The sequence below is a fragment of the Hypanus sabinus genome, unplaced genomic scaffold (assembly GCF_030144855.1).
Source record: "Hypanus sabinus isolate sHypSab1 unplaced genomic scaffold, sHypSab1.hap1 scaffold_125, whole genome shotgun sequence".
Lineage (NCBI taxonomy): Eukaryota > Metazoa > Chordata > Chondrichthyes > Myliobatiformes > Dasyatidae > Hypanus > Hypanus sabinus.
Window position 1 is genome coordinate 8,128 of NW_026779314.1, and position 27,748 is coordinate 35,875.

Sequence of the window (27,748 nt, forward strand, 5' to 3'; positions counted from 1 at the left end):
ACATATTTGCAAATGCAATAATATGCAAGTTTACCTCGACGACGGGTAGACACACATTATAGTACAATAGTCTTTGCTTTATTATCTTGTTCACTATTATTGGTATAGTATTTTTGAGTATTATTATTCAGCAGTTATTATTAGGTAAGCACACTGCTAAGTGTGCTTTTAAATGTTGCTGCTATAATGAAAGAATTTTCCATTTGGATCAATCACATTATTATTATTATTATTATTATTATTATTATTATTATTATTATTATTATTATTATTATTATTATTATTATTATTATTATTATTATTATTATTATTATTATTATTATTATTAGCACTCTCCCTGATTCACGGCTTCCTTGTGTGTGATTCAGAGGATCACCAGCAGGTGGAGCTTTCCTGCACCTGTACCAAAGTGAAAAAACAAGATGACAATCAACAATCATCAGTCAAAATCACAATGGACAAAGGTATAATCACTGGGTACGATTGAACTTCTGTTTTGTTGGTCTCAGTGGTTAAGATAAGGAAACATACACAGATGTGAACTGAGCACAGGAGAGTTTCAGCAATCAGGGTCATTGATCCCACTGCAAAGGGGCCGCTTTGAATAATTCATCAATCCAACAGTTCCAGAGCAGGGATGTGACACCGATAATGGTCAAATCACAGCGGTCACCATGCAGAGCTTCACCTGAATGAAAGGAGCAGCAGCACCAAAATCAATTAAGCACAGAATGTCACATTCCAGGAAACACTCCAGGGAATAGTCAGCGTCTGTTTTATCTCTGAACATGTCCAGAAGTGGAAGACGCCTCAAACTTCCATTAATAAAAGACCTGGAACACTTCCAGGATTTTAGAGATTGGGTGAATACAGGGCATTTCAGAGTTTGCAAGGGCGTACTTGCAAAAATATGTATGGGCAGAGCATGCACGGTAAATAGTAGGGACATGAAAGGTGTTGCCAAACAGAGTGAACCAAAAGAATCGATGCACATTTCCCTGAAACTGTTTATGCATGGAGATAGGGCAGAGGAAGGATGTCATTAAGATGGAAAGGGTACGGAAAAGATTTTCAGAATACTATCACGAGTGGAGGGCTTGATCTAGATGGAGAGGTCCGCAGAGATTGGGACTTTACTCCCTGTAGCAGAGCTTCATGACTGTCATGTCGTTACTGAAGCATTTTTTCCCACAATCTGTCCTTATCATTAGGATTGAACTTTGAACTTCCCATCAGTGGAGAATGAGGTAATTGGTGGTCTATTCAATATTGTTTACTGTCTAAATGGTTTAATTTAGCGTTTGAGCAAGTGAAGGCAGAATGTTCACCCGTGGTGAGGTGAGAAGTTTATACAAACTTTTAAAGAGGCACAATGGTTGTATCCTTACAGGCTGCATCAGGGTCTTGCATGGAAACACTAATGGCAATGAATGACAAAGCCTGTATGAATTGTTGGATGCAGTTCAGTACATCACTGCCAAACCCTTCCCCGTCAATAAGCCCTCCCCACAAAGGAGAACAGTCAAAAGAGAGCAGCCACTATCATCAAGTAGCCCCCGTGCTGGCGGTACAGTTGTCTTTGTTCTCACACTGGCAGGGTCAGGAACAGTTATTATCCTTTAACTATCAGGCTTCTGAAATAGCGGATATCTTTACTCACCGCAACACTGAACACAACCTTCGAATTACTCAAAGACTCTTGTTCTCATGCCCTTCATTAATTTATGTATTTGTTTGCTGTATTTGCAAAGAATGGAGTTTGCGTATTGGCTGCTTGTCAGCACTGTTTGTAATCTTTCATTGATTCTATTACATTTCTTTTTTCTACTGTCAATGTACAGATAGCACATTGTACGTATATTTACATTTAACAATGACGTTGCTAATGCAGGACACGGAATAATTCACCGGTTCTTGACCTCACTGATAGTGGATGGTGACCTTTAAAACAGAAAAAGAGTGAGGAAATCACGGTAAATTTTACAAATACATATTACGGTGCAGTGTGTGTGAAGGTACTAGAAGACATCAACATCAATAGGATTTGCAAATTGTTGACAAGATGTAGGTGTCTCTGTGAGGAAGTTGAAGTAAATTTCAGAGAGTGTGTTGGCAACATTCAGGCCACAGCAGTCCCAAGCTCAGAGAGAAGGCATGGTGTCCTGTGATTTTGGGGAGGGGGGTGTATCTTTGCTTATGGAAGATCATCCCAGTAATATGCCCCAGCATCATTGTACTGGTGCCATTAAGATTCCCTGGCCATCGGAATGTTCAAATACTGAACATCCAGTGATTAGTATTACTGTGTCTATCCTGTTCTTTTTCTGGGAGTAGATGTGTGCTTATCATGATGGTTACCTGGCTGGTTCATATTAACCAGCACAGCCCCACTCCAAATCTGATCAGCCAGAATCTCTGCTCCATTGCAGCCAGTCATTGTGAATGCTTGTTTTTCTTAGCTCTTAATTATTCTAGTATACACTGTAATGCATCATTTGTTTCAGGTGGGAAATTAAATCGGGCCCGGAAAGTATTCAGGAGAATTTTGCCAGGCATCTCATCGAGAGAAGGTGATCGGGACATGGGCAGCAATGTATCAAATCAAAGTCAGATGGAGACCGATGCCCCAATGGAGGAGAAGCAAAGTCAGCCCAGAGAGAGTGGTGGCACCGACACTGATCAGGTCCCTGCAATCAGCACACGTGAGACAACTGTTTCTCAGCTTGGAAGCTCATTAAATACGTAATTGTCAAGTCCCCAACAAGGAGTGCTTCTGGATGATAAACCCTGTAATATGTCCCTCTATCATCTGTACTGGTGCTATTAAGGTTCTCTGTTCAGCAGTGTGTTGAAATACTCAGCATCCATTGATCAGTATTACTGTGTCTGTCCTGTTCTCTCTCTGGGAGTAGATGATAGCTTATCATGACGGTTACCTGGAAGGTTCACATTAACCAACACAGTCCCGCTCCAAATCTGATCAGCCAGAATCTCTGCTCCATTGCAGCCACTCATTGTGAATCCTTGTTTTTCTTTGCTCTTAATTATTCTAGTATACACTGTATTTCTCAGCTTGGAAGCTCATTAAACATGGAATTGTCAAGTCCCCAACAAGGAGTGCTTCTGGAAGATAAACCTTGTAATATGTCCCTCTATCAGCTGTACTGCTGCTATTAAGGTTCTCTGTTCAGCAGTGTGTTGAAATACTCAGCATCCCGTGATCAGTATTACTGCGTCTATCCTGTTCTCTTTCTGGGAGTGGATGTGTCCTGACACCAGTTTATCGCGATGGTCACCTGGCAGGACGTGTGGTTCACATTCACCAGCACAGTCCCACTCCAAACCTGATCAGACAGAATCTCGACTCCACTGCAGCCACCTATTGTGAGTAATTATTCTGCAAAGCTCTAAATCACTCCAGTATAAACTGTAATTCATACTTTATTTCAGGTGGGAAATCAAAACGGGTACAGAAATTACTCAATAGAATTTTGCCAGGCAGCTCATCAAGAGAAAATAATCGGGTCATGGGAAACAAGGTACCAAAGCAGGATCAGATTGAGAGGAATGTCCCAATGGAATGTACTCCGGGTGTAGAGGAGGACGAACAAAGCCAGTCCAGAAACAGTGGCGACAGCGACACTAATCAAGACAATGCAACTGGAATTAGTAAGTTGACTGCTTGTCAGCACGGAGATGCATCAAACATGGAATTGTCAAGTCCCCAGCACGGAAAGGGTGAGTAAAATATGAGGGTGATTTGATCGCAGAATGTTGGCACGTGGTTAAGGCGTCGAACTAGTAACCTGAAGGTCACTGGTTCGAGCCTCAGCTGAGGCAGCGTGTTTGTGTCCTTGAGCAAGGCACTTAACAACACATTGTTCTGAGACGACACCGGTGCCAAGCTGCTTGGGTCCTAGTGCCCTTCCCTCCGACAACATCGGTGGCGTGGAGAGTAGAAGGCTTGCAGCTTGGGCAACTGCCGGTCTCCCATACAACCCTGCCCAGGCCTGCGCCCTGGAAAGACCCATCCAAGGCGCAAATCCATGGTCTCTCGAGACTAACGGATGCCTATGAAATGATCGCAGAATGAGGCAGGGAGGAGGGAGAATGTCGGGCCTTGTCGGACTGTTGGCAGAGGAGACTTTATCATGTGAATGAGGTGCAAAAGGTGTAGTGGTTCATCCATTACCCCTCTACCGGAAATGCACTACCTGCTCTGAGGGCTTCCAGGATGTGTCTTTGAGGAGATTCCGCTGTCCAGATAAAGAAAGTGTTTTCGCGACGTGAATTAAGGAAATGTATCTCTGGGAAGCGTGTATCAGTGACATACACAGAATTACATTGCCTATCCTAAATTGATCTGGGTGAATGCTGGGGTGGGAGAATTGTTTTCTGGTAATTTTGTTCTTTGGCAAGTTAATGCCCAAAGCATGGTTGAGTTGGTTTTAAGGCCCGTGTTGGAGATTGTGACAAAATCTGTTTTCGTAGCTGAAGGCAGGTGAACGCTGAGATTGCAGACATGATGTATTTACTGAGTGATGTGAGAGCAAGAGAGATGATGGATTTTTGAGTTACTGTCTGCTTTCTCCTTTTTATATTCACAAATCCAGAGTTTACAATCTCTGACCTAACGCGGTGGGACGACACTAGGCTGTACCAAATGACAGACTTCTACAGGGATAGACTGAAACAAGCAATTGAAGAAATGGTTGAAAGGCTCAGTTGGACGTTGACAAAGGAAGGACATTTTAGTAGAGAAGAAAACGAGGTGAGTGCATTTAGTGTATTGTCACAGAGCTGCTGGTATCTGAAGGAATAGTTATCAAAATTCATCTACACTTTCTCAGAGTTCTAAACGGCCATGGCAGTGCATTAGCACTGTTGAACAGACATTCAGTTTAAAACTAATTTTGCATCTTCTCCGGACTTCCCATCAAATTCACTTGAAGTCATTAATCCAGGATGAATATTAAGCTAACAGATTGTAAATTGGACCACTGGCGTCACTACAGTCACTGTGAGAGGGAAAACCTGCTAGCCACACCTGTTCCGGTCTCTATCTGAATTTCCAAACAATGAGTGGCTGAGCTTTCATTGTCACAGAAAAGTACAGAACAGAAACAGGACATTCAGCCCAACTACATGCTGACATATTTACACTGCCTTCTTCCACTGACCTACACGCAGGCAATAGCCCTCTATTACTCTACCAGTGGTATTCCGGTTCTTCTTCCAGACCGCGGACTCTGGGTCTTGCGGCCTCCCCTCCTGTCAGCCTTAAGCCAAATAGGATCATCTTGGCTTAAGAAGGTGCACCTGTTGCCTATCAGCTGGCAAGTGGATATATGGGACTCTGGGACCAAATCTGATGGGGGGGGGGATTGCCCTGCTCTGAATCTGGTTGTCTTGTATGAGCTGGTTTGCCATGTTCTGAGATGTTTCGTCCGATTGTCTCTGTTTGTTTCGTTCGTCCCGGCTTGGAGGGCCCATGGCTTCATCCTCAAGTTCTGTGAGTCAGCTCTGGAGCCAGCTCGGACCAAGTTCCCTTCCGATCCCTTGCCTCCGTCGGGTAGCAGGCCGGACTGCAGTTGCCTGACGGGGGGACTCTTTCCGCTTCCTACCCCTCACCTTTGATAGGTGGTGCCCACTACCTGCCCAAGTGTCCCGCGTCTTGCCCGGGCCTCCGTGTTCCCGTCTGGGAGGCGGCCCTGCCCAGGAGTATGCAGCCCCCCTGAGGTCTCTACCCCTTCCTACCCCTTGCTCCCTACGGGTGGTGCCTGCACCTGCCCAAGTGTTCTGCGTCTTGCCCGGGCCTCCTGCCTGGGAGACAGTCCTGCCCAGGAGTTATGCAGCCGCCTCAGGGGCTCTCTTGCCTAGCCACGGACTCCGAGACCCAGCCGAGCCATGGACTCCGGGACCCAGCAAAGCCACGGACTCCGAGACCCATCCTAGCCACGGACTCCGAGACCCAGCCTAGCCACGGACTCCGGGATCCAGCCTAGCTACGGACTCCGGGATCCAGCCTAGCCACGGACTCCGGGATCCAGCCGAGCCACGGACTCCGGGATCCAGCCTAGCCACGGACTCCGAGACCCAGCCTAGCCACGGACTCCGAGACCCAGCCTAGCCACGGACTCCGAGACCCAGCCTAGCCACGGACTCCGAGACCCAGCCTAGTCATGGACTCCGGGATCCAGCCTTGCCATGAACTCTCTCTGAACCCCAGGATTACCTAACAGGCCCCGTCTATTTCGCACGCCCTGGTCTCCCCATCTGGATCTATCCTTTAGTTATTCCTGTCCTGCCCCTAGTACTTCAGTGCCTGCTTTCTGCACTTGGGTCCAGCCTCCTGTCTCCAAGTGACAGAACGACCCCTCCAGCATGGACCCAGAAAGGCAGACACTGGAGTCTATTTCCCGTCACCCTACAGTTCTCTCTGTTCTGTACGTTCCCCCCTACCCACACTTCTCTAGCCCTAAAGACTCTCCTTGGTCGCCTGGAGGCTCCCTTGGACGGGGGGGGGGAGGTGTGCGTGGGGGTACTGTTCTGGTCCGTTCCTGTGCCCGCATTGCGGGTCTTCATCTGGTCCGCAGACACCGGACTCCGGGTCTTGCAGCCATCCCTCCTGTCACCCTGGAGCCAAACAGGATCATCTTGGCTTAAGAATGTGCACCTGTTGCCTATCAGCTGGCAGTTGGATATAAGGGACTCTGGGACTGAGCCTAGTTGTGGGGGTTGGGGTTGGGGTTGGGGATGGGGTTGTCGTTGTCCTACTCTGAACCTGTTTTATCCTGTTTGCTGGTTGCCTTGTACGAGCTGGTTTGCCATGTTCTGAGCTGTTTCGTCTGATTGGCTCTCTTTGTTCTGGTCGTCCCGGCTTGCAGGGCCCATGGCTTCACCCTCAAGTTATGTGAGTCAGCCTTGCAGTCACCCCGGAACAAGTTCCCTTCCGATCCCTTGCCTCCATCGGGTAGCAGACCGGACTGTCTTTGCCTTGTGGGGAAACTCTGTTCCCTTCCTACCCCTCACCTCTGATGGATGGTGTCCGGTACCTGCCCAGGTGTCCCACCTCTTGCCCAGGCCTCCGTGTTTCCGCCTGGGAGGCAGCCCTGCCCAGGAGTATGCGGCCCACCCTGATGTCTCTGCCCCTTCCTACACTTTGCTCCCCATGGGTTGTGCCCGCATCTGCCCAGGTGTTCTGCGCCTTGCCCAGGCCTCCTTGTTCCTGCCTGTGAGGCAGTCCTGCCCAGGAGTTATGCGGCCACCCAGGGGGCTCTCCTGCCTAGCCAAGGACTCCAAGAGCCAGCCTAGCCACGAAGTCTCAGAACCCCAGGGTTACCTAGCACCGCCCGTCTCTTTCGCACGCCCTGGTCTCCCCACCCGGTTCTTTCCTTTAGTTATTCCTGTACTGCCCCTAGTACTTCAGTGCTTGCATCCTGCACTTGGGTCCAGCCTCCTGTCCCCTAGTGACAGTCAGTCATGTAGCTATCCAAACATCTCTTAACTATTGAAATCAGGCATCTGTCCTTCCAACGCTTGTGGTGGTAGTGATTCCACACTCTCATGACCTGAGTGAGGAAGCTCACCGCATGTTTCCCATGAACTTTTCATCTTTCACCCTTCACTTTTGACCTCTTGCGGTGCCAGCACCTGATCTCAATGGAAAAAGCCTGCTTGCATTTACCCTATCTATAACACTCATAGTTGTGTTCCCCTCTATTAAATTTCCCCTCAATGTCCTATGTTCCAGTAATAAAGTCCTATCCTATTCAATCTGTCCTTATTACTCATGTCCTCCAGTCCCTGCAACATCCCTGTTAAATTTGCTCTGTATTGTTTCAACTGTCTGCTTCATCAGAGTTTCCTGTTCCTGCACATAGCTTGATATTGCCTCCAAAATTGGCCGCAAAGCCATCAATTCCGTTTGTAACGCCATTGCCAGATAATGCGGAACGAAATGGTCTTATAACCCACACATGCAGAACAATACTAGTCACTGGCATCCAGCATCTGAAGGCCCTTTTTGCTCCCACACTTTGTCTCCTGCCAGTCAGCCAAAAGTCTATCTATTGGAAAAACATGTATCCTTTCTCCATGCTACTATGTTTCTTGTCATACCATGTGATCTATTGGTGTTAAGCTGCCTCATGCGTGGCACCTTGTCAAAGGTTCTCTGAAAGTTCAAGTAAACAAAATTCCTTGTGAGCTATGCTTACTCATCTTCCCTTTCAAATAATTATTCATCCCTTGTGATTATTTATCCTGCACCTTCCAAATCTCTCCCAGGAACTCCAGCCATCCCTGTTCTGCTGTCATGTCAACTGATGTCATCTTTGGCCAACTGCTTTCTCAGGCCTTTGTAATTTCATTAATTCACAGTAATACTGAATCATTTAAGTTCACCTTCTCCCTCTCGAATTGCAGGGCGGGTTCTATCATATTATAATCACTGACTCTTAAGGGTTCCTTTACCTTCTTCTCACTACTGAAATTTGGTTCAAACCGCAACACAAAATCCAGATCCGGCTTCCGCATACTGACATCAATGACAATCTCCACACCCTGGCTACTGTTTGGAGGTCTGTATATAAGTTCCATCAGGGTCATTTTATAATTCAGGTGTCATAACTCTACGTCATACAGTCTTTCTAAGGATCTTTCTAAGCTTCATTTTTTTTAACTAACAGAGTTTACCCAAAGTTACTTGCCAATCCTTTCGATACAATCAAAAGGTGTTATGGCTAACATAAGAAGGCACACTTTTAATGTGCTTGGAAGTCGGCAGGTACTGAGGAGGTTTTTTAAGCAGAGTTGTGAGTGCGTAGAATGGGCTGCTGGCGACAGTGGTGGGGGCGGATAGGTGCATGGAACTTGGAAAAATAGAGGGATATAGGTACCCTAGGAAAATTGTAAGATAAGGACATGTTCAGCAGAGCTTTGTGGGCCGAAATTCCTGTATTGAGCTGCAGGCGTTTCACGTTTCTATGCTTCTAATGTGTATCATTGGATGTAATCATCCAAATATGATCTTCTTTCAGCCATGGTTCAGTGAATGCCCGCTGTCCATTTTTTATCACTCTTATTGTCCTAACTCTCTTGCTCTCCACTGCCTTCTGTTCTTGTCACATTCTCTGTCGTGTTGCTCATGGATAGATCAAGGAAATTAATTACGTTGCATCGACTGCAGAGAGTCAGCAAAGGCTTATTCTTGCTCAGCATGATTCTGGAGGATGAGGCGGCAGCCCAATGACTGAACCTGTTCTGAAGCTACCGGGACAATGAGCACGTATTTTCCTGCAGTTTCTCCATATTTTCTGCCTGCCACACAATAAATTTATTATTTCACTTTTGTAGAAAGTCACTGGACAGACAGAGAAGGGAAACCTGACAGAGAGTTCCAGGCTCTTCCTCAGTTTGGTGATGGACAAAGGCTTCCAGGCCCGGAGAGCGATGTGGGAATCCTTTGTGCAAATGAGGACTGTGTTACCCAAGCTGGACAAAATACTAAAGGAAATAGAGGAGTTTGGTAAATTAAAGCTACGCACTGAACACAAAGTCACATTGAAATTCACAATGTTAATTTTATTTGCTCTGTGTTCATGTAAGTTTTTGATTTAAACAGGCCCAGATCCAGATGAATACCTGAATATTGACCGAGGAGTATCTGACGTACCCACTCAACTGAAAGGTAAGTGATGAAATGCACAGTTCAAACCACAACTCAAATATTAGACTGTGGCCTGGCAGAACTTGGGAATCAAAATTAATCATAATCAGTTTTAATATCACTGGCATATTTTGTTAAATTGGTTAACTTAACTGAGCAGTGCAATGCAAGACTTGATAATATAGAAAAAATGAATTACAGTTTATATATTAAAATAGTGCATCAACAGAAATCGTATAAAAAGTCAGGTAGTGTCCATGGATTCAATGTCCGTTTAGAAATCGGATGACAGACGGCAAGATGCTGTTCCTAAATCACTCTGTGTATACCTGACAACCTTCAGACTTCTGGACACCCTTCCTGATGGGAGCAGTAAGAACCTGGAATGTCCTGGTTGATGGAGATCATTCATAATAGGTGTCACCTTTCTGATGAACCGCTTCTTGAAGATATGTTGGATAGTGCGACGGCTCGTACCCATGATGGAGCTGACACAAGCCTGATTTATGCTTCTGGGTCAATTCTATGGCTTAGAGACGGCATAGCTGCGTACCCTACACTGTAGCCTACGCCGCAGCTGGACGCACACCTCTGCAAAATGTAACTCTGCGTCACGGCGATACAGACCACGACAACTGTGATTGGTCCACTTGATAGCATCGTAATTCCTTCTGTGCATTTTTGGCTGCTTCTTCTCTGCCATTTTCGAATTGAGAGAGAGGAAAAAAAGAACGTAAATTGGAAAATGGACCAAATTGAGGAGATTTGGTCCAATTCAATTCATTCAATGGTCGAACAGACCATCTCCTCCTACATCTTCTCTCTGTTTCAATAAAAGCAACTCCTTTCCAACATTTATTAGCTCCAACTCCAACATGATGCGCTCAGTTTAAAGTCGCCGCTGTTTGAAGTACACAAAGAAACTCAATGCAGTGGCATAGAAACCCCATCACCGACTAGTGTTTTGGCAGTGAATTGCAGAGCAGACACACCAACGCTCAAGTACAAATGCTCACAACAGCGTAGGCATCTTGTGTAGGTTACGGTGTAAGGTCTACACAGAAGCAAAAACCAGGCTTAATTTTACAATACTGTAGCTTCTTTCAATCCTGTGCAGTAGCCCACCCCACCCCCATACCATTTGATGATTTAGCCTGTTAGAATATTCTGCCCTGTGCATCTTTAGATGGCTTTGCATGTTTTAGGTTACAAGCCAAATATTCTCAAACTCCAAAATGAAATATAGCCAGTATCTTGTCTCCTTTATAGTCCCATCTATATGATGGAACCAGGTTAGATCCTAACAGAAATTGACACCTGAGAACTTTAAATTGCATATCTCTCTACTTCTGATAGCTCTACGAGGATTAATTCATGCACCCACATCATACCTTTTTCTGGTCCATAATCAACTCTTTGGTTTTAACCATAAATCATTCACTGATCTCCGGATTCAAGGGAAACTCAAATAAACTCTCATTGAACCCTGAATATGCTTCATTGTCTTTTTACACAAATCCGGCTGTTAGTTCTGTAGAGGCCTTCATTCCTCATCCTAACACTCTGGGAATACCAACACACTCCAGACAACACACTCCTGACATTGTGTCTTCCACAGTGATGACCGACAAAAGCACTCACTGAGTTCATCAGCCATTTCATTTCCCCCGTTACTCCAGCATTACTTTTTAGTGATCGGATATGTTCCCTCTTTTTTTGCTCTTCACATATCTGGTTAAAAAAATCGGCATCCTCTGTGATATTATTGACCATAGCCTTTACATTCGTATGTATATCCAGGATTATCTTTAACAGTTGACTCAATCACCATCTAGGCACCCACCACTCTGAAATAAAAATTAAATACTCACGTGTTCTTTGAATGTATCCCGGTTCTACTTAACCAAATGCTATCTGGTATTAGACACTTCAGTCTTTGGTAAGGAATACAGGTTTTCTGTTCTACCTTTACCACTCTCTACTAGATCTCTCCTCAGACTCCAGAGTAAAGAAAGCAAATTTTGTAAAGTTCTCCTTGTAACACTTGCCCTCCGATCCAGGCAACATCTTGGTGAACCCGTTCTGCACCCTGTCCAATCCTTCATAGCGTTGGCCGATCAGAAATGAAAGCAATTCTCCAGATGCAAGCCATGATCATTAGACCTAGAAGCAAAATTAGGCCATTTGGCCCATGGAATTTGCTCCGCAATTACTCTCAAACCCACTGTTCTATCTTATCCCTGTAACTTATGTTCCTGCTAGACTTGGTCCTTAAACTGCTGGAAAACAGTGCAAAAAGAACAGGTGCTGTTTTCTCCTGCAAGGGATTAGTTTTTATTTCCAAGTTCTCCTGCCACGTTGTGTTACCCTGCAACCTTATTCTTCAATCGCTTTGAATATTGGAGGACAGTATGTTTATAAGTGTCTCTCTCCAGCAGACTTCATCATCATCATCATGACTCCAGTATTTCTACTATTCTTGAATGTTTCCTAAATGTACGCATGATTTTTTTTTGTGTGTTATATCGCTCAGCAGCAGTGCACCAACTGATTGGCCTATCAGAGTTCTCTTTGAGATCTAGTTGACCTGATCAGCATTTCTGATCTGGCTATTGTTCTCGATTGCACTTAATAAAAAAAATCTTAATGCCTTTATCTTTAATCTGCAAACTAGCCCCAATGACTTGTCCCCCACTGCCGTCTATGGCTATAATTTCACAGGTTCACCACTCACTGGTGAAATAAATTTTCCTTCGCCTCTGTTCAATGTGGACATACTTCTATTCTGAGGCTGTGCTCCCTGTATCCTCTCCGACAGGAAACATTTTCTCTACGTACACTATATATCGACCTCCAATATTCAAAAGCATTCAATGGGGCATCCCTTTTTCTTCCAAACTGCAGCAGTAGAATGCTCTGCATACATTAACATTTTCATTCCCAGGATCATTCTCTTGAAGTACCTCTCCAATGCTAGCACATCTATTCTTACAAATTGAGCACAAACCTGCACAAAGTACTCCCAATATGGTTTACCCAATGCCTGATAAATCCTCAGCATTACAGCTGTGCCATACTATCGAAACGAATGCTAAAATTGCAAATGCTTTACTTACTACTGACTCAATCTGCAAATCAGCATTTAGGAAATCCTTCATGGGGGGCCACTTAGTCATGTTTCATTTCTGAATTTTGTTCCTATTTAGAAAATAGTATTCACCTTTATTCTTTTACCCAAGAGAAGAATCATACACTTTCTTACGCTGTATTGAATCATCCACTTCTCTGGCTATTCTTCAAATTTGCCTAAGTAATTTTACGGACTAATCTACAAACTTGTCCACAAAGGCTTTACTTTGGATGGCGAGTTCTAGTATAAAATGAATTTTGTAACATCTGCAGCATTACTTCCCAGTTCAGATCTGAACTAATAAAGGCGAGCAAGCAACATACCTTCCTTACCATCCTATCAGTTCTTGAATCCATTTTCGGGCAACTATGAGGTTGAACCCCAAGATCTCTCTGCTCGTTAACATTTAGCAATGCTCTGTCTGTTTACTTTTGAAGTTGCAGCACTTAATGTTTAGATGGATTAATCATCAGATGTCTTTGTTACACCTATGCTTCCAACCAATCGATATTCCTCTATTTCCTTTGCTGGTCTTTTCCACTATACCACCATTCTTTGTATCATCTACAAACTTACTGATCTTCCCATCTATTTTTCATTTCGGGTCACTGATGAAAAAAAATGTTTGTATATATATAAAAAAATTACAACACGGAATCAGGCAATCTCGGCCCTTCTAGTCCGTGCTGAATGCTTACTCTCACCTAGTCCCACTGACACGCACTCAGCCCACAACCCTCCATTCCTTTCCTGTCCATAAACCTATCCAATCTTACTTTAAATGACAATACCTAACCTGCTTCTGCCACTTCTACTGGAAGCTCGTTCCACACAGCTGCCACGCTCTGAGTAAAGAAATTCCCACTCGTGTTACCCTCAAACTTTTCCCCCCTAACTCTCAACTCTTGTACTCTTGTTTAAATCTCCCCTACTCTCAATGGAAAAAGCCTATCCACATCAACTCTATCAATCCTCCTCATAATTGTAAATACTTCTATCAAAGTCCCCCCTCAACTTTCTACTCTCCAAAGAATAAATACCTAACCTGTTCAACCTTTCCCTTTAACTTAGGTGCTGAAACCCAGGTAACATTCTAGTAAATCTTCTCTGTACTCTCTCTATTTTGTTGACATCTTTCCTATAATTCGGTGACCAGAACTGTACACAATACTCCAAATTCACCTTCCCAATGCCTTAAACAATTTTAACATTACATCACAACCCCTATACTCATTGCTTTGATTTAGAAAGGCCAGCATACCGAAAACTTCCTTCACCACCCTATCCACACGAGATTCCACCTTCAGGGAAGTATGCACTATTATTCCTAGATCACTCTGTTCTACTGCATTCTTCAATACCGTACCATTTACCATGTATGTCATATTTGGATTATTCCTACCAAAATGTAACACCTCACACTTACCAGCATTAAACTTTATCTGCCATCATTCAGCCCGCTCTTCTAACTGGCCTAAATTTCTCTGCAAGCTTTGAAAACCTACTTCATTATCCACAACGGCTCCTACCTTAGTATCAGCTGCATACTTACTAAGCCAATTTACCACACCATCATCCATATCATTAATGTATATGCCAAACAACATGGGACGCAGTACAGATCCCTCAGGCACACCACCATTAGGCTTCCCAATCTGTGTGTGGAAAATTAAAATCTCCCACAATCACAACCCTATGCTTACTATACATATCTGCTATCTGCTTGCAAATTTGCTCCTCCAATTCTCGCTCCCTATTAGGTGGTCTATAATACACCCCTATAAATGTTGCTACACCTTTCCCATTCCTCAAATCCACCCTTATAGTCTCCCTAGATGAGCCCTCTCCTCTATCCTGCCAGAGCACCGCTGTAATATTTTCTCTGACAAGCAACGCAACACCTCCCCCGCTTGTCCCTCCGATTCTATCACACCTGAAGCAATGAAATCCAGGAATACTTAGTTGCCAATCACACCAATCCAGCAACCATGTTTCACTAATAGCTGCAACATCATATTTCCAGGTATCAATCTATGTTCTAAGCTCATCCACCTTTTGTACAATGCACCTAGCATTAAAATAAATGTATTCAAGAAATTCTCCACCTCTTCTTCTCTGTTTATCTCTAACAGTACAAAGAAATTTACTGTCTTCTTTTTCTACCTTCTCCCATACATCTGTTCCTATACTCTGGTTCCCCTCCCCCCTCGTAAAATTTTAAATCTACTGGAACCTCTCTAGAAAACCTACCTGCAAGACTATTTCTCCGCCTCCATTTCAGATGTAAACCGTCCCAACGGAACAGCTCCCGTCTTCCCTGGAAAACGGCGAATTATCTATAAATCTGAAGGCCTCCCCCCTGCACCATGTCTTCACCCATCTGTTAATCTGCACTATCTTACTATTTAGAAACCCACCTGCACGTGTCATGTGGCACTGAGATTGCTATCCTGGAATTCCTGTCCCTTACCTTGGAACTTAGCTCCCTAAATTCACACTTCAGGACCTCCTCACTCTTCCTACTCACATCGTTGGTCCCTGCATGGACCACAATATCCAGCTGCTCACCCTCCCTCTTGAGAATACAGAGAACTCGTTCCGAGATATCGCGGAATCTAGCACCAGGGAGCTAACAGACCATCCGGGATTCTTGATCTCTCCCACAGAACCTTCTATTTTTCCCTCTAACTATCCAATCCCCTAACACTACTGCTCTCTTCCTTTCCCTCATTCCCTTCTGAGCTGAGGGTCCAGTCTCGGTGCCAGAGACGCAACCACTGCATCTTGTCCCAGGTAGGTCGTCCCCACCAACAGTATCCAAAACGGTTTACTTATTGTTGATGAGAACGGCCACAGGGGTGCTCTGCTCTTCCTGTCTATTCCCCTTCCCTCTCCTGATAGTCACCCAACCACCTGTAAGCTGACTCCTAGGGGTGCCTATCTCCCTGTCACTCCTGTCTATTTCTGCTCTGCCTACCGAATGATCCGAAGTTCATGCAGCTCCAGCTCCAGTTCCCTAACACGGTATGTCAGGAGCTGCAGATCGATGCACCTTTTGCAGATGTAGTTATCAGGGACAACAGAGCTTGCCCTGACTTCCCACATACTGCAAACGGAGCACTCAACTGCCCTAACTGCTGCCTCCATTACCTACCAAGCTAATTAGATTAATTAAACGAGTTTACCCGGCCTTACCTCACCTGGAGTGAAGCTCGCATTCAGCCTCTGCTCGCTTTGTAGATTTCCCCGCTGAGCTTCCCCGACTTTCCCGCGCTTGCGCAGTTATTCCCCGTTCAAAGCTCGCCTCTGCCTGATCTCACCGAAGCCTGATAGAGCCAAAGCAGTACCACTGTGCCTCCGTCCACAGGGAGATCCCTGTGTGGATCCTTAAAGAACAAAGAACTCTAGCCAGAATAAGACTCATTACCATCTGTCTTCTATGGGGAAGACAATTATGTATCCTAAATGCCAATTCACCACTGTTTATAAGCATGTTAATTTCTGTATGAGGCTCCCATGTTGGATTTTGCCAAATGACCTCCTGAAGTTAGTAAGACAGTACTTGTCCTGCACAAAGCCTTGCTGCTTTTCCGTCTTCCACCTCAAACATTCTCTTTGCTCCATCTCCCATTGTGCAGAAGATGCAAAGCCTGAATGTACGTGCCATCAGAATCTAGGACAGTGTTACAGTTTAAATACAGCATCTGTATTTATAATACTATTGAATGTTGACCCACTTGGTTAAGACGGTCTCACGATAAAAATAAATATTATAATAAGGTAAAACATAAAGAAAAAAGACCTAAAGAAGAAATCACAAATGACCCATTAAAATATTGTCCGAATCAGCAAAAATACATAATGGCTTCCTTATTGTTGTTTGTTAATAAATAGGGTACTTGTAGTACACAAATGCTTCATCAGATGTTGTAGGAATTTCACAAGTATTGTTTGTAACGCATCATTATGAAGTTCCTGTGGTGCAAAGACGTGAAGGTTCTACCCCAGTCGTGCTCCGCCAACCTGGAACATCTCAAAATCAAGCGTCGTCCATTTTATCTGCGGATGTTTGCAGCCATCATCTTGTTACAGATGTATATCCCAAATCAGGATCATGTCAACAGCACAATCTGTTGCATTCCCCATCGTTTTGGGTGATTTTAAGCAAACCAGCTTGTAAAAAAAAAACTTTAAACAATTGTCACCAACATATACCTGTGGAATCAAAGGAACCAAGACAGTGGAGCACAGTTATACTACTATCAAGAGCGCTTACTGTGCCATCCCACGCTGGCACTTTGGAAAGGTTGATCACACAGCGGTACCTGTAATCCCTGAGTATAGGCAGAGAATAAAGACCACTGGAGTGGTAGTGAGAAACAAGAAGGTATGGACACTGGAAGCACAGGAGCGCTTACAGTTCTGCTTTGAGTACGTGGACAGGGCCGTATTCAAGGATTCATCTTCGGGTTTGGATGAGTGCAACACACTTGTCACTGATTTCATTAAAACCTGTGTGGATGACTATGTGCCTACGAGACCATACCGTACATACCCAAATCAAAAGCCACGGATGATCCAGGAGATTCAAATCAGCCGAGGACTAGATCTGTGGCTTTCATGTCAAGAAAGCCAGATACGACTTACGGAGGGTTATCTCAAGAGGAAAAGAACAACTCAGATCGAAGCTGGAGGGGGAATTGGTACACATCAGCTCTAGCAGTGTTTGCAGGACAATGCTTACAACTACCCGAAACCTAACACAATTACTTACAATGATGCTTTACTCCCAGTGACGCTCACCATTTTTGCTGCACGCTTTGACAGGGAGAATAGAACTACTGCTTTGAGAATCTCTGCAGCACCCATTGATCCTTGTGATCTGTCTTGTAGGCCGATGTCAGAGGGTGAACCCTCGTCAGGTGACACGCCCTGAAGCTGTACCTGGTAGGGCTCTGGAAATATGCGCCAATGAGCTGTTTGAAGAGATTTTCAACCTCTCATTGCTGCAGACGTACAATCCCACCTGCTTCCAAGCGTACCAGTGTCCGAGAAGAGCAAGGTGAGGTCCCGTAATGACTATCGTCCAGTAGCACTCACATCTACGGTGATGAAGACCTATCAGAGATCGGTTATAACTTGAATTCATTTCTGTCTCAGCAAGGGCCTGGACCCACTGCAATTCGCCTATCGCCAACATTGGTGTACATTGGATGTGATCTCATTGGCTCTTCACGCGGCCTTCGATCAGTTGGACAATACGAATATTAATGTCAACTGCAGTTTAACACCGTCATTCCGCAGCTATGATCAAACGCTTCAAAACCTGGGCCTCCGTACCTCCCAACACAAATGGCTCCTCTACTTCCGAGCTGGAGAATCGCAGTCTGTACCGATTGGAAATAACATCTCCACTTTGTTGATAATCAAGTATATCACACCTCAAGGATCTGTGTTATCCCACTTATCTACTCTCTCTAAACCAAGGAATGTGAGACGTGGCACAGCTCAAATGCCATCTATATTGTTGCTGACGACTCAACTATTGTCAGAATGTCAGATGGTGACAAGAAGGCATATAGGAGTGAGATATTTCAGCCAGTTGAGTGGTGCCGCAGAAAGAATTTTGTCTTACTTTTGCCAGTAAGCTCAAAGGATTGCTTGTTGGCTTCAGGGGGGTAAGACGAGCACACACCTGTCCTCATTGGGGGAGAGGAAGTGGAGTGCTTGAACAATTTCAAGTTCCAGGGTGTCAACATTTCTGAGGATTGATACTAGGCCTAACACCTCAAAGAAGACATAGCAGCGGTGATATTTCACGAGGGGTTTCAGGAGATGTAATATGTCACATAATACATTAGCAAATGTCTAAATGTGTGCCGTGGAGATCATTCGGACGTTGTATCATTGTCTGTAACTGAGTCGAAAGGTGTGTGACACTGCAAAGGACCAAAATAAGCTGCTGAAATTTGTAAAGGCAGTTAACTCTATCATGAGCACTTGCCTCCCTGGTATCCAAGACATCTTCCAGGAGCGAGGCCAAAAAGAGGCGGCATCCAGCAGTAAAGTACCCCTTCACACGGAGTATGTCCGATTCTCATTGCAACCATCAGGGAGGAAGTACTCGCTCAATGATCAGGGACAGCAACAATACAACCAGTTGAGGAATGTGAAACATACAAGTATATTGGATAGTAACAAGCAAATAGATTAGAACATTCTGCAATAAAGGGAAATCTTCCATCAGAATTTACTTCACGGCTCAAGCAAACTGCCAGAGCTCAATAGTTAAAAAAAAAACAAAGGCAATAAACTCTTTTGCTGTACCTATAATGGTATATTCTTTTGTCATCACACCTTGGCCATTTACCAATTTGGAAGTTTTTCCAGAGAGAGTAAAAGAATCGAAATAACAAGTTTTAGAAAACACTATGCACACTCGGACGCATTGAATGGTTAAGTGAAAGCCTATAGCTTCCCTTTGGACTAGGAGGCAATTTGATGCGGCAGAACCGAGGAGATTACCCAGACTTAAGGGACCAGAGCGCCAGCCGAATCGAGGAGACGGGATACAGGTCCCTGAGTGTATTGAAGCGACAGATCCCTGTGTATGGATGATATTTGGGCGCCAGGTGAATTGGACAGACCTGGTCCAGGCCACGCAGCGTATCGAAATTACAGATCTTGAGGTTTGTTCAATGATCTGAGCACCAGGCCGAATTTGAGAAGATATCTACAGGATGATATAAGACAGCGGCCTAGAGCGTATCAACGCAACTGAATCTGATGTTTGAATGTCATTTTCAGCAACCAGTAAGAATGGAAAAGTTCAAAAGTGTCGGGATCTGAGACAGTTAGGCAGTTCAGCTCACAGCTCCCCAAAGTTCGCTCTGCTCTGCACGGAACTGGGGATAAGTGGACCGACTTTCTTTGATGGATTTTTGTTCTGAACAACGTTGGTTTGCATGATTTGTTTCCTTCGCACATTAGGTGTTTGAAGATATGCTTTTCAATGGCTTATTTTGGGTTTCTTTGTTCTATCGGTGCCTGAAAGGAGATGAACGTCAATGTTCTATCACTTACACATACTTTGATAATATATGTATTTTGAACATTGCATTACCTAGGACGGAAGGTGGAAGAGGGATAACAGACACCAAGTACTACACAAATGTCAGATAAAACTTCAAGGGATATATTTTCATCAACCAAAATTGGATTCAACACTCCTTGCAAATATGACACATCCCTAAACTTGCGAAAACACAACCGAGCAAAATATAATAAAGAAACATTAAACTTTAAAGGATAGAAGATCAAGACCCTCCACGGAAGACATCCTCACGATCTGATTTGAATAGATGACGACAAGGAAACATTGAATGTCTGGTTCAGAGTTAAAGACCTCTTTCCAGAAACAGGGAGGATCCTTTTGTCAAAACAGGAAATTAACACAAAGAAATATCTAAAATACAAAAAGAAAAGATGTTAAATTCTTGCTTCAATATATACACTCCTAGTAGACAGCGTACCTTATTATAAATACATACTTGATCCAGCTTTCAGAGTCAAATTACATTACGGCGGATTCATTATTACAGATCATCATGGCTATCCATCGAGTTAGAAGGTGATGTTCTTCATTTTGAAGAAGTAGCTCACAGAGGGAAGAAGCCCGTTCGTGTATTTGTTTAATGTGTACTTGATGTTGCACTCCAACATGCACACAATATTTCACAAATCAACCGACTAATTCCAAAGGCATGGACGACTGGAGCTGATGGATTTGTTGCAGCCTTTGTCTGACTTCACAGCCGTTGAATTGGAAGTAACATTGTCTGCCTGTTCCACTGTTGAGATTTTGTTTGGATTGTTCTTTTTCAGGAACAACATTCTCGGCCTTACCGCTATGGGTGACACTACCAGCACCATAGTTCCAGATGTCATCTCTCTCGGGATCACAGGGCCACGGAAGGTTCCCCACCACGACAAGCTGTCAATACACGGAGAATTATTACTGAAAGAACAATCCAGAACAATGAGCCAGGATAAAAAAAAACAAGAACACTAAATAGATAAAACCTTTCAAAACACATGTGACGTGCATCAAGTAGAATTCAAAAGCAGCAGGATACAACACACAACTGATGGATTAATCTGAAGCATCTAAGTATTTGAGGTATCAGCAAGCACAGAAGAAGGGAAAACATTCAACAGAATTTACTTCAAAGCTTAGGAAAATCTGCCAAGCAGCTCGACAGTAAAAGGTAGAAGTATAACAATGGCACCAAACACTCATAATTACATGTTCTTTTAGCATAATATCTTGGATTGAAACCAATCTGGTAATATTAAGAAGAAAAATAAGAAAGTAAATGACAATTAAAAAAACATGTACATATGAACCCATTTAGATTAACACCATCCAGGAGAAAAGGAGTAAAAGGTATAAGAGACAAATAGGCAGTGAGTTGGCTTTTCATTATATATTTTTATCAGCGAAAACGGGATTGAGCACTCCACGCAATCATTTGCAATTCATAACAAGAACACCACACACATAACATAGAGAAATCAGTTCGTGGAAAGCAGTAGAAATAAGCTGAGTTAAAAGAAGGAATTGAAAGACTGCAGGACGAGAACAGGGTTTGAAAAATTGTTCCAATAGATGTGCTCAATAGTGTAAAACAATTAGGCCTACATATGTAAATCCGCAGAAAACAACAGTACTGAACAGCACTAGAACAGTCTGGAAATTCCCAACAAATTAGATAGAAATGTCTGTGTTTGGCGATGTCCAGACCAAGGGGTTAATCAGCTTGACCTGAGAAAGTATAATACTAACTTATTGCTAAAGCACTTTTCGTACAGATGGTGTAGTTCAAGCATTATTATCGTTAAAAATAAAACTAAGACAATAAAAGAGAAAATGATGTTAGTTACATACTGTACAAAGTTCAACAGAAAATTGTTTTGATCTGATGTTTAATCGTAACAAATGTCAGCATACAGTTTAGGAGCGTAGTTTTAGACAAAAGGCTGGCCTGTTAATTATCTTTTGGCCTTGCACCTCATTGTCTGCCTGTACTGCATTTTCTTGACAACTGCAACACTGCTTCCTTGAACTATGCTGTTCTGATTTTCCATGTACGGCCTCAATGTACCTACGGTATGTGATGAAATGATCGATATGGACAGCCTGTAAAATGTTTTCTATTGTACCGCTGTATATGTGACATTAATAATTAATTGTTTTCAATAATTGGGCGCTCCACACACCCAATGCCAGACTGAGTTGTAGCTGTTACCAAGGAATCACCACCCTATCCCACTATTGTACATCAGTGGCTCACTCGTGGTCTGTCCCGTTCACGGAGATTTCCGTTCATATTGCATCCCCCTCCTCCAACCCTGCAACTGAAAACTATTAATTTCCTTGCTTGTCATTCCGTTGGGTTATCGACCCTACACTCCTCTGTGATTCTTTACACAGATGCTGCCCAACTTGATTATTTCACATATACATTGTGCCTGATTTGATGCACGAGCTGTGGACACCCGTGAATCCACACTGTGTAACTTTGCCAAAATGCAGTATCCTGCTCTCCATATGTCCGCACCAGGATATCATTAACTTCATCCGCTAATGATGTAAACAATGGTTTAATAGTGATGAAATGTTGGAATGGAAAACATCCACATAAGTGCAGTCAGGATTGCAATGGGATATCAGGGGAACATTCACCTTCACAGTAATTAGTATCAGCAAATGAGAATTGGACATTTTCAGGACATTCATCGTTGTCATTTCCGGTGTTTATCAGCAGGTTTTTACTTTTTTTTCCTGATATCCATGTAAGTATTAAGTTATTTCATGTAACCTCAAACGTTGAATATTGAAATGCAGTTCTAAAGTTCTTTGTCGGTTGCAAGATTTAACATTTTGCTTACTTTCTCTGTCCCCATGGAAGATGTTCAACATAAACACAAGGAGACTCTGCGGGCACAAACTGAGACACTGAGAGTGAACACGATCCTGATGAGGGAAAAGGAGAACGTTTTCCAGCTGGTTGATAGATACGCTGAGCTCACGGTCATTTCTACCATTCGTGATCGGAGACTGGTGGAACATGAACTGCGGGCAAGAGGCACAGAACACGAAGAGTGCAGAGAGAAAGATCTCCGTGGAGAGTTGGAGAGAATACGGACTGATCAGCTGTTTGATGTCAGTTTTTCCCGAAGTAAATCCAAATCTGGGAGTTCAGCAGCAGTGGCTGGGGTCCCGGGGATCGGGAAAACAACAATGGTACAAAAGGTTGTTTATGACTGGGCCACGGGGAAAATATACCAACAATTCCAGTTTGTCTTTAGTTTCAGATTCCGGGATTTAAACTCCATTGCCTGCAGAATTAGCTTGAAGGAACTGATTCTGCATCAGTATCCTTACTTTGGGAATTCTCTAAGAGAGGTCTGGAAACGACCTAAGCGATTGCTCTTTATATTTGATGGTTTGGATGAATTCAAACACAGAATCGATTTTTCCAAGAGTCAGAGGGACACTAGACCTCAGTTGGCATGCACAGATACTGACTTCCGGTGTGAGGTGTCTGATATAGTGTACAGTTTAATCCAGCACAATCTGCTCCCAGGGTGTTCAGTGCTGCTGACAACCCGCCCCACTGTGCTCCATTTACTGAAAAAAGCAGAGATCAGTGTCTGGGCTGAAATCCTGGGATTTTCTCGTGAAGAACGCAAGGAATATTTCATCAAGCATTTTGAAGATGAGACGGTGGCAGCAGATGTTTTCAAACACGTGAAGGAGAACGAGATCCTGTACACCATGAGCTACAACCCCTCCTACTGCTGGATCCTCGCTCTGGCATTAGGCCCCTTCTTCGCACAAAGAGTCAGGGAACCACAGCAAATTCCCAAGACCATCACCCAACTGTACTCCTACTATATTTACAACATCCTGAAAAACCACGGCCGAGAGATCGAAAACCCCCGTGATGTGTTACTCAGGGTTGGTCAGATGGCCTTCAGAGGAGTGTTTGAGAAGAAGATTGTGTTTACAGATGGTGATTTGATCAACTACGTTCTACACCCTTCCCAGTTCCTGTCTGGGTTCCTGATGGAAAGTGAGGATTCTGCCTGGTGTGTGGTATACACATTCCCGCACCTCACCATCCAAGAATTTGTAGCTGCACTCACACAATTTCTGAATATACATCCAGGAAATATCCTGAAATTCCTCACTGGAGCCCACAACACCACAGATGGGCGATTTGAGGTATTTCTACGTTTTGTTGCTGGTCTCTCTTCCTCAATGACAGCTCAGGTCCTGGAGGAGTTTCTTGGTCCATTCCATCATCAAACAATCTGCGGAGTGATTGAGTGGGTGAAGGACAAGGTTAAGCACCAGATACATAACTCTGCTGGTGAAGATGATACAAGGAACCTCTTGAACACATTGCATTACCTGTTTGAATCTCAGAATCGTGAACTGGCCCAGGATACACTGGGAACTGTGGAAAAACTTTCATTCTGTGAAATGCTACTAACCCCGATTGACTGCACAGTCCTGTCTCATGTCATCGGACTCTGTGATACAATAAAACAGCTCGATTTTTGGAACTGCCGCATTCAGTTTGAAGGTATACAGCGACTGGGACCGGGGCTGCACAAGTGCCAGGAGTTGAGGTAACCAGATCTCTCTCTCACTCTGAAATGTTAAACTGTTCCATTGTGCTGTTTCAAAGTGAAGGAAATTGAGTAAAATCTGAGTAAATCAGATTGTGAAAATTTATGCCAAATGGCCAGTGGACTGGTCAGTAATTCCCCAAGGACAGGAGGGATCTGTGGTTCTTTCTGATGGGATTTGGAGACCATCAAATCATGAACAACCGACACTGTCAGCAGGAGGTGTGTAGGAACTTCACATCCTCTTCCCGTTGAGAGACAAGAGAGGGTCAGTTGACTCTCCCAGTGAGAGGTTTAAAAATGCTGCTGTGAGATTGCCCTCCCCTGTCCTTCCCTGTATGTGACTATTTCCATCACTCCACCTGTGTGACTTTTCTCAATCCCTGATACCAAGTCACCATGTGGGCAGCATCTCTCCCGATTTTGGACCTCAGTTTAGATCAACTTCTCCCATGGATCTATGTCCGCATTACCTCCTTTTGTGGGAACATCTTTTCTCATCACTATATTCCTGTGGGATCTCTGTTCACCACTTCCATTCCCACTGTTGGACCTCTCTGTACCAGCTCCATTCCTCCTGTGCATTCGTTTTTTCTCCATTCTTCTGTCGGTTCTCTCTCTACCCCTCCCCATTTCCCCGTGGGGATCTCTCTTCCCTACCCCCTTTGACTTGTGAGTGTAACACCTATCCCCCTTGCTGTTGAGGATTCTCCCTTCTACATCTTCCACCTGTAGGATCTTCATTGCTCACCCCCTTTCCCCTGTAGTGGATCTCTCTTCCTCATTCCCTTCCTGTTGTGAGTTCTCTTCTCTCTTCCCTGTCCTCCTCCCCTTGTGATATTTCTGTTCCCCATCCCCATTACCCCGTGGAAACTCTCTTCTCGATTCCTCTGCCTCCGGTGGGATCTCAATTTCCTCTCCCCCTTTTTTCTTTTGAATCTCTCTTCTCCACCCCCTACCTCCAGTAGTATCCCTATTCTCCAACTGCTTCCTCCTGTGGGGATCATTTTCCCATCTCCCTTCCACTGTGGTGTTCTCTCTTGCTCATCCCCCTTCCTCCAATAGGGATCTCTCTACCTCATGCCACTTTCTCCTCTGGATCTCTCTTTCCTTGGGTCCATTCCTGCTGTGTGGAATCACTCTTCCACTCCTACTCCCTTCATCCTATGGAAATCTCTTCCCCATCCCCCTTCATCCTCTTGGAGTCACCTCCTCATTCCCTATCCCCCTATGGGAAGCCCTCTTCCTCATTCGCCTTCCTCCTGAGGGGATAATTTTTCCCACCACTTTTCCTGTGGTGGGGTCTCTGTGTGCACATCACATGGAGATTTTCCCATCCATAATGCCTCCTCTCAGAGGGACGTTCTCTCACCATTCAACCCTGACCCTTCTGTCATTCTACATCAGGAACACTATACTAACTGTTGGAGAAGGAGACAGATTATGAGAAATTACAGTCACACTGACACTAAATTACTGACATTCTGTAGTGACATTAAATCAGTGATTTACAGAAGGGTTTCATGTTTCCTGAAATATCGGAATGAGAGATATTATCTTATACCCACGGCTACAATCACTTTGTTCATTAGTTTGTATCTTTGTGTTTAGACTTGGGGGAAATATCCTGGGAGATTCAGGAGTGACACTGGTGTCTGCGGCATTGGAGAACCCTAAGTGTAAAATACAGAAACTGCGGTAAGTAACAGATTGTAAGACTGTGTTTACAGTCTCTGGGTGTCAGAAATTAAACATATTAAAAATCAAGCTCATCAGTAATCATTTTACTGATAAACACTGGGAATTACTGATGTCTCTGTCTGTGTGTCCTTCACCCTCTGTCTCTCATCCCCAGACTGAACGATGTCGGACTCACAGATGCTGGTGCTGAGGATCTCGCCTCCGCTCTCAGCGCAAACCAAACACTAACGGAGCTGAACCTGAGTGGTAATATACTGGGAGATTCAGGAGTGAAACTGGTGTCTGCGGCTCTGAGTAACCCGGAGTGTAAAATAAAGAAACTGTGGTAAGTACCAGATTGTAGGAGCTTGTGTTTACAGTCACTGGGTCGCTGACATTTGACATTAATGTGATAATAATTGAGTTACAGATAAACAGTGGGGTTTTGTATTCTCTCCTGTGTCTTGGTGTCTGTTCACCCTCTCTCTCTCTCATCTGCAGGCTTTGGAAGGTTGGTCTCACAGATTCTGGTGCCGAAGATCTCGTCTATGCTCTCAGTACAAACCATTCACTGACAGAGCTGGCCCTGAGATCAAACGCACTCACGGACCGATCTATCCCCACTCTTCATCACCTCATACTGACAGTCCCGAGTCTGGCCTGTATCGAGTGAGTGTTCCTGTTAATGCTCAGTGTGATAAAATATCAGCGGATCCATAGGTTTACCGGTGATATTTGCTTGTCAGCGTTGTTGAAATTTTAACCCCAGTCCGCTGTTACAGTCACTGTTGTATCAGTTGTTTATTTCCTCTTTATTCTTCCATCCTTTTCAGGCTGTGGAGAAATCACTTCAGTGAGACTGGGGAGACGGAACTGAGGTCTCTGGAGAAACTCAGACCTGGACTGACAGTGTTGCTGTAAACATTTGCACCCAAGGGATGGGTATATTTTGTTCGATTCCTGGCCGTCTCCTTTAATGACAATGCTCCAGTTTTAATTCCCAATGGTTCTAATGGATCTCGTTTCCAACCAAGTGCTCGTAGACGTCAGAAGTGTTTCCACAGTCATGTAATTCCCCTTTCTGACCGGTGACTGGCGCTGTTTGCTGGATGTCCCAGTCTTAGTGCTCATTTAAGTGAGTACTTGTGGAGTTACAAAGACTGAAGGAGACCAGTGGTGGGTCTCAATCTGGGACACCAGTGACCCGGGGTGGGATTATTCTAGGAGAGAATACTTTTGCTCACTTTGCTGAGGGAAGTACATTCAGCAATCTGGCCAATATGATGACGTTAAATGGATAAATACTGTACCTTTGTAGCAACCCTGGAACTGCAGTGATCTCGGACACAGCCCTGAAATGTGATTTTATAATCAGCGTTTCCCCAATCCGGAGTGATGGTGAGAAACGGGACTGATTATTCAATCTGTCACTCATTGTCACCAGTCAGTTATTTGTGTGTGACTCTGAGTGAATTTGGAACAGCTTATTTATTCTCGCAAATTTGTAGGTTACGCGTTGTTGAATTTACATATGTCATAATGAAATCAATAAATCGCTATAACTTCCA

At 44.1% G+C, this 27,748-nt stretch overlaps 1 protein-coding gene across 3 annotated transcripts; it reads left to right on the forward strand.

The window, feature by feature from the left end:
* The first annotated feature begins 311 nt into the window (after positions 1-311).
* Positions 312-27,748, forward strand: LOC132386666 (NACHT, LRR and PYD domains-containing protein 3-like). Of its 3 annotated transcripts, none has more exons than XM_059959003.1 (11): positions 312-464; positions 2,505-2,702; positions 3,451-3,738; positions 4,614-4,771; positions 9,358-9,529; positions 9,626-9,691; positions 22,772-24,500; positions 26,112-26,198; positions 26,356-26,526; positions 26,682-26,849; positions 27,014-27,748. In XM_059959003.1, exons 1-11 carry the CDS (start codon positions 455-457, stop codon positions 27,099-27,101), a joined length of 3,135 nt encoding a protein of 1,044 aa, XP_059814986.1. In that variant the 5' UTR covers positions 312-454; the 3' UTR covers positions 27,102-27,748. The 3 variants fall into 3 exon arrangements, with proteins under 3 accessions (XP_059814986.1, XP_059814987.1, XP_059814985.1); XM_059959004.1 differs by having other exon boundaries at positions 367-477; XM_059959002.1 differs by lacking the exon at positions 312-464 and having other exon boundaries at positions 502-2,702.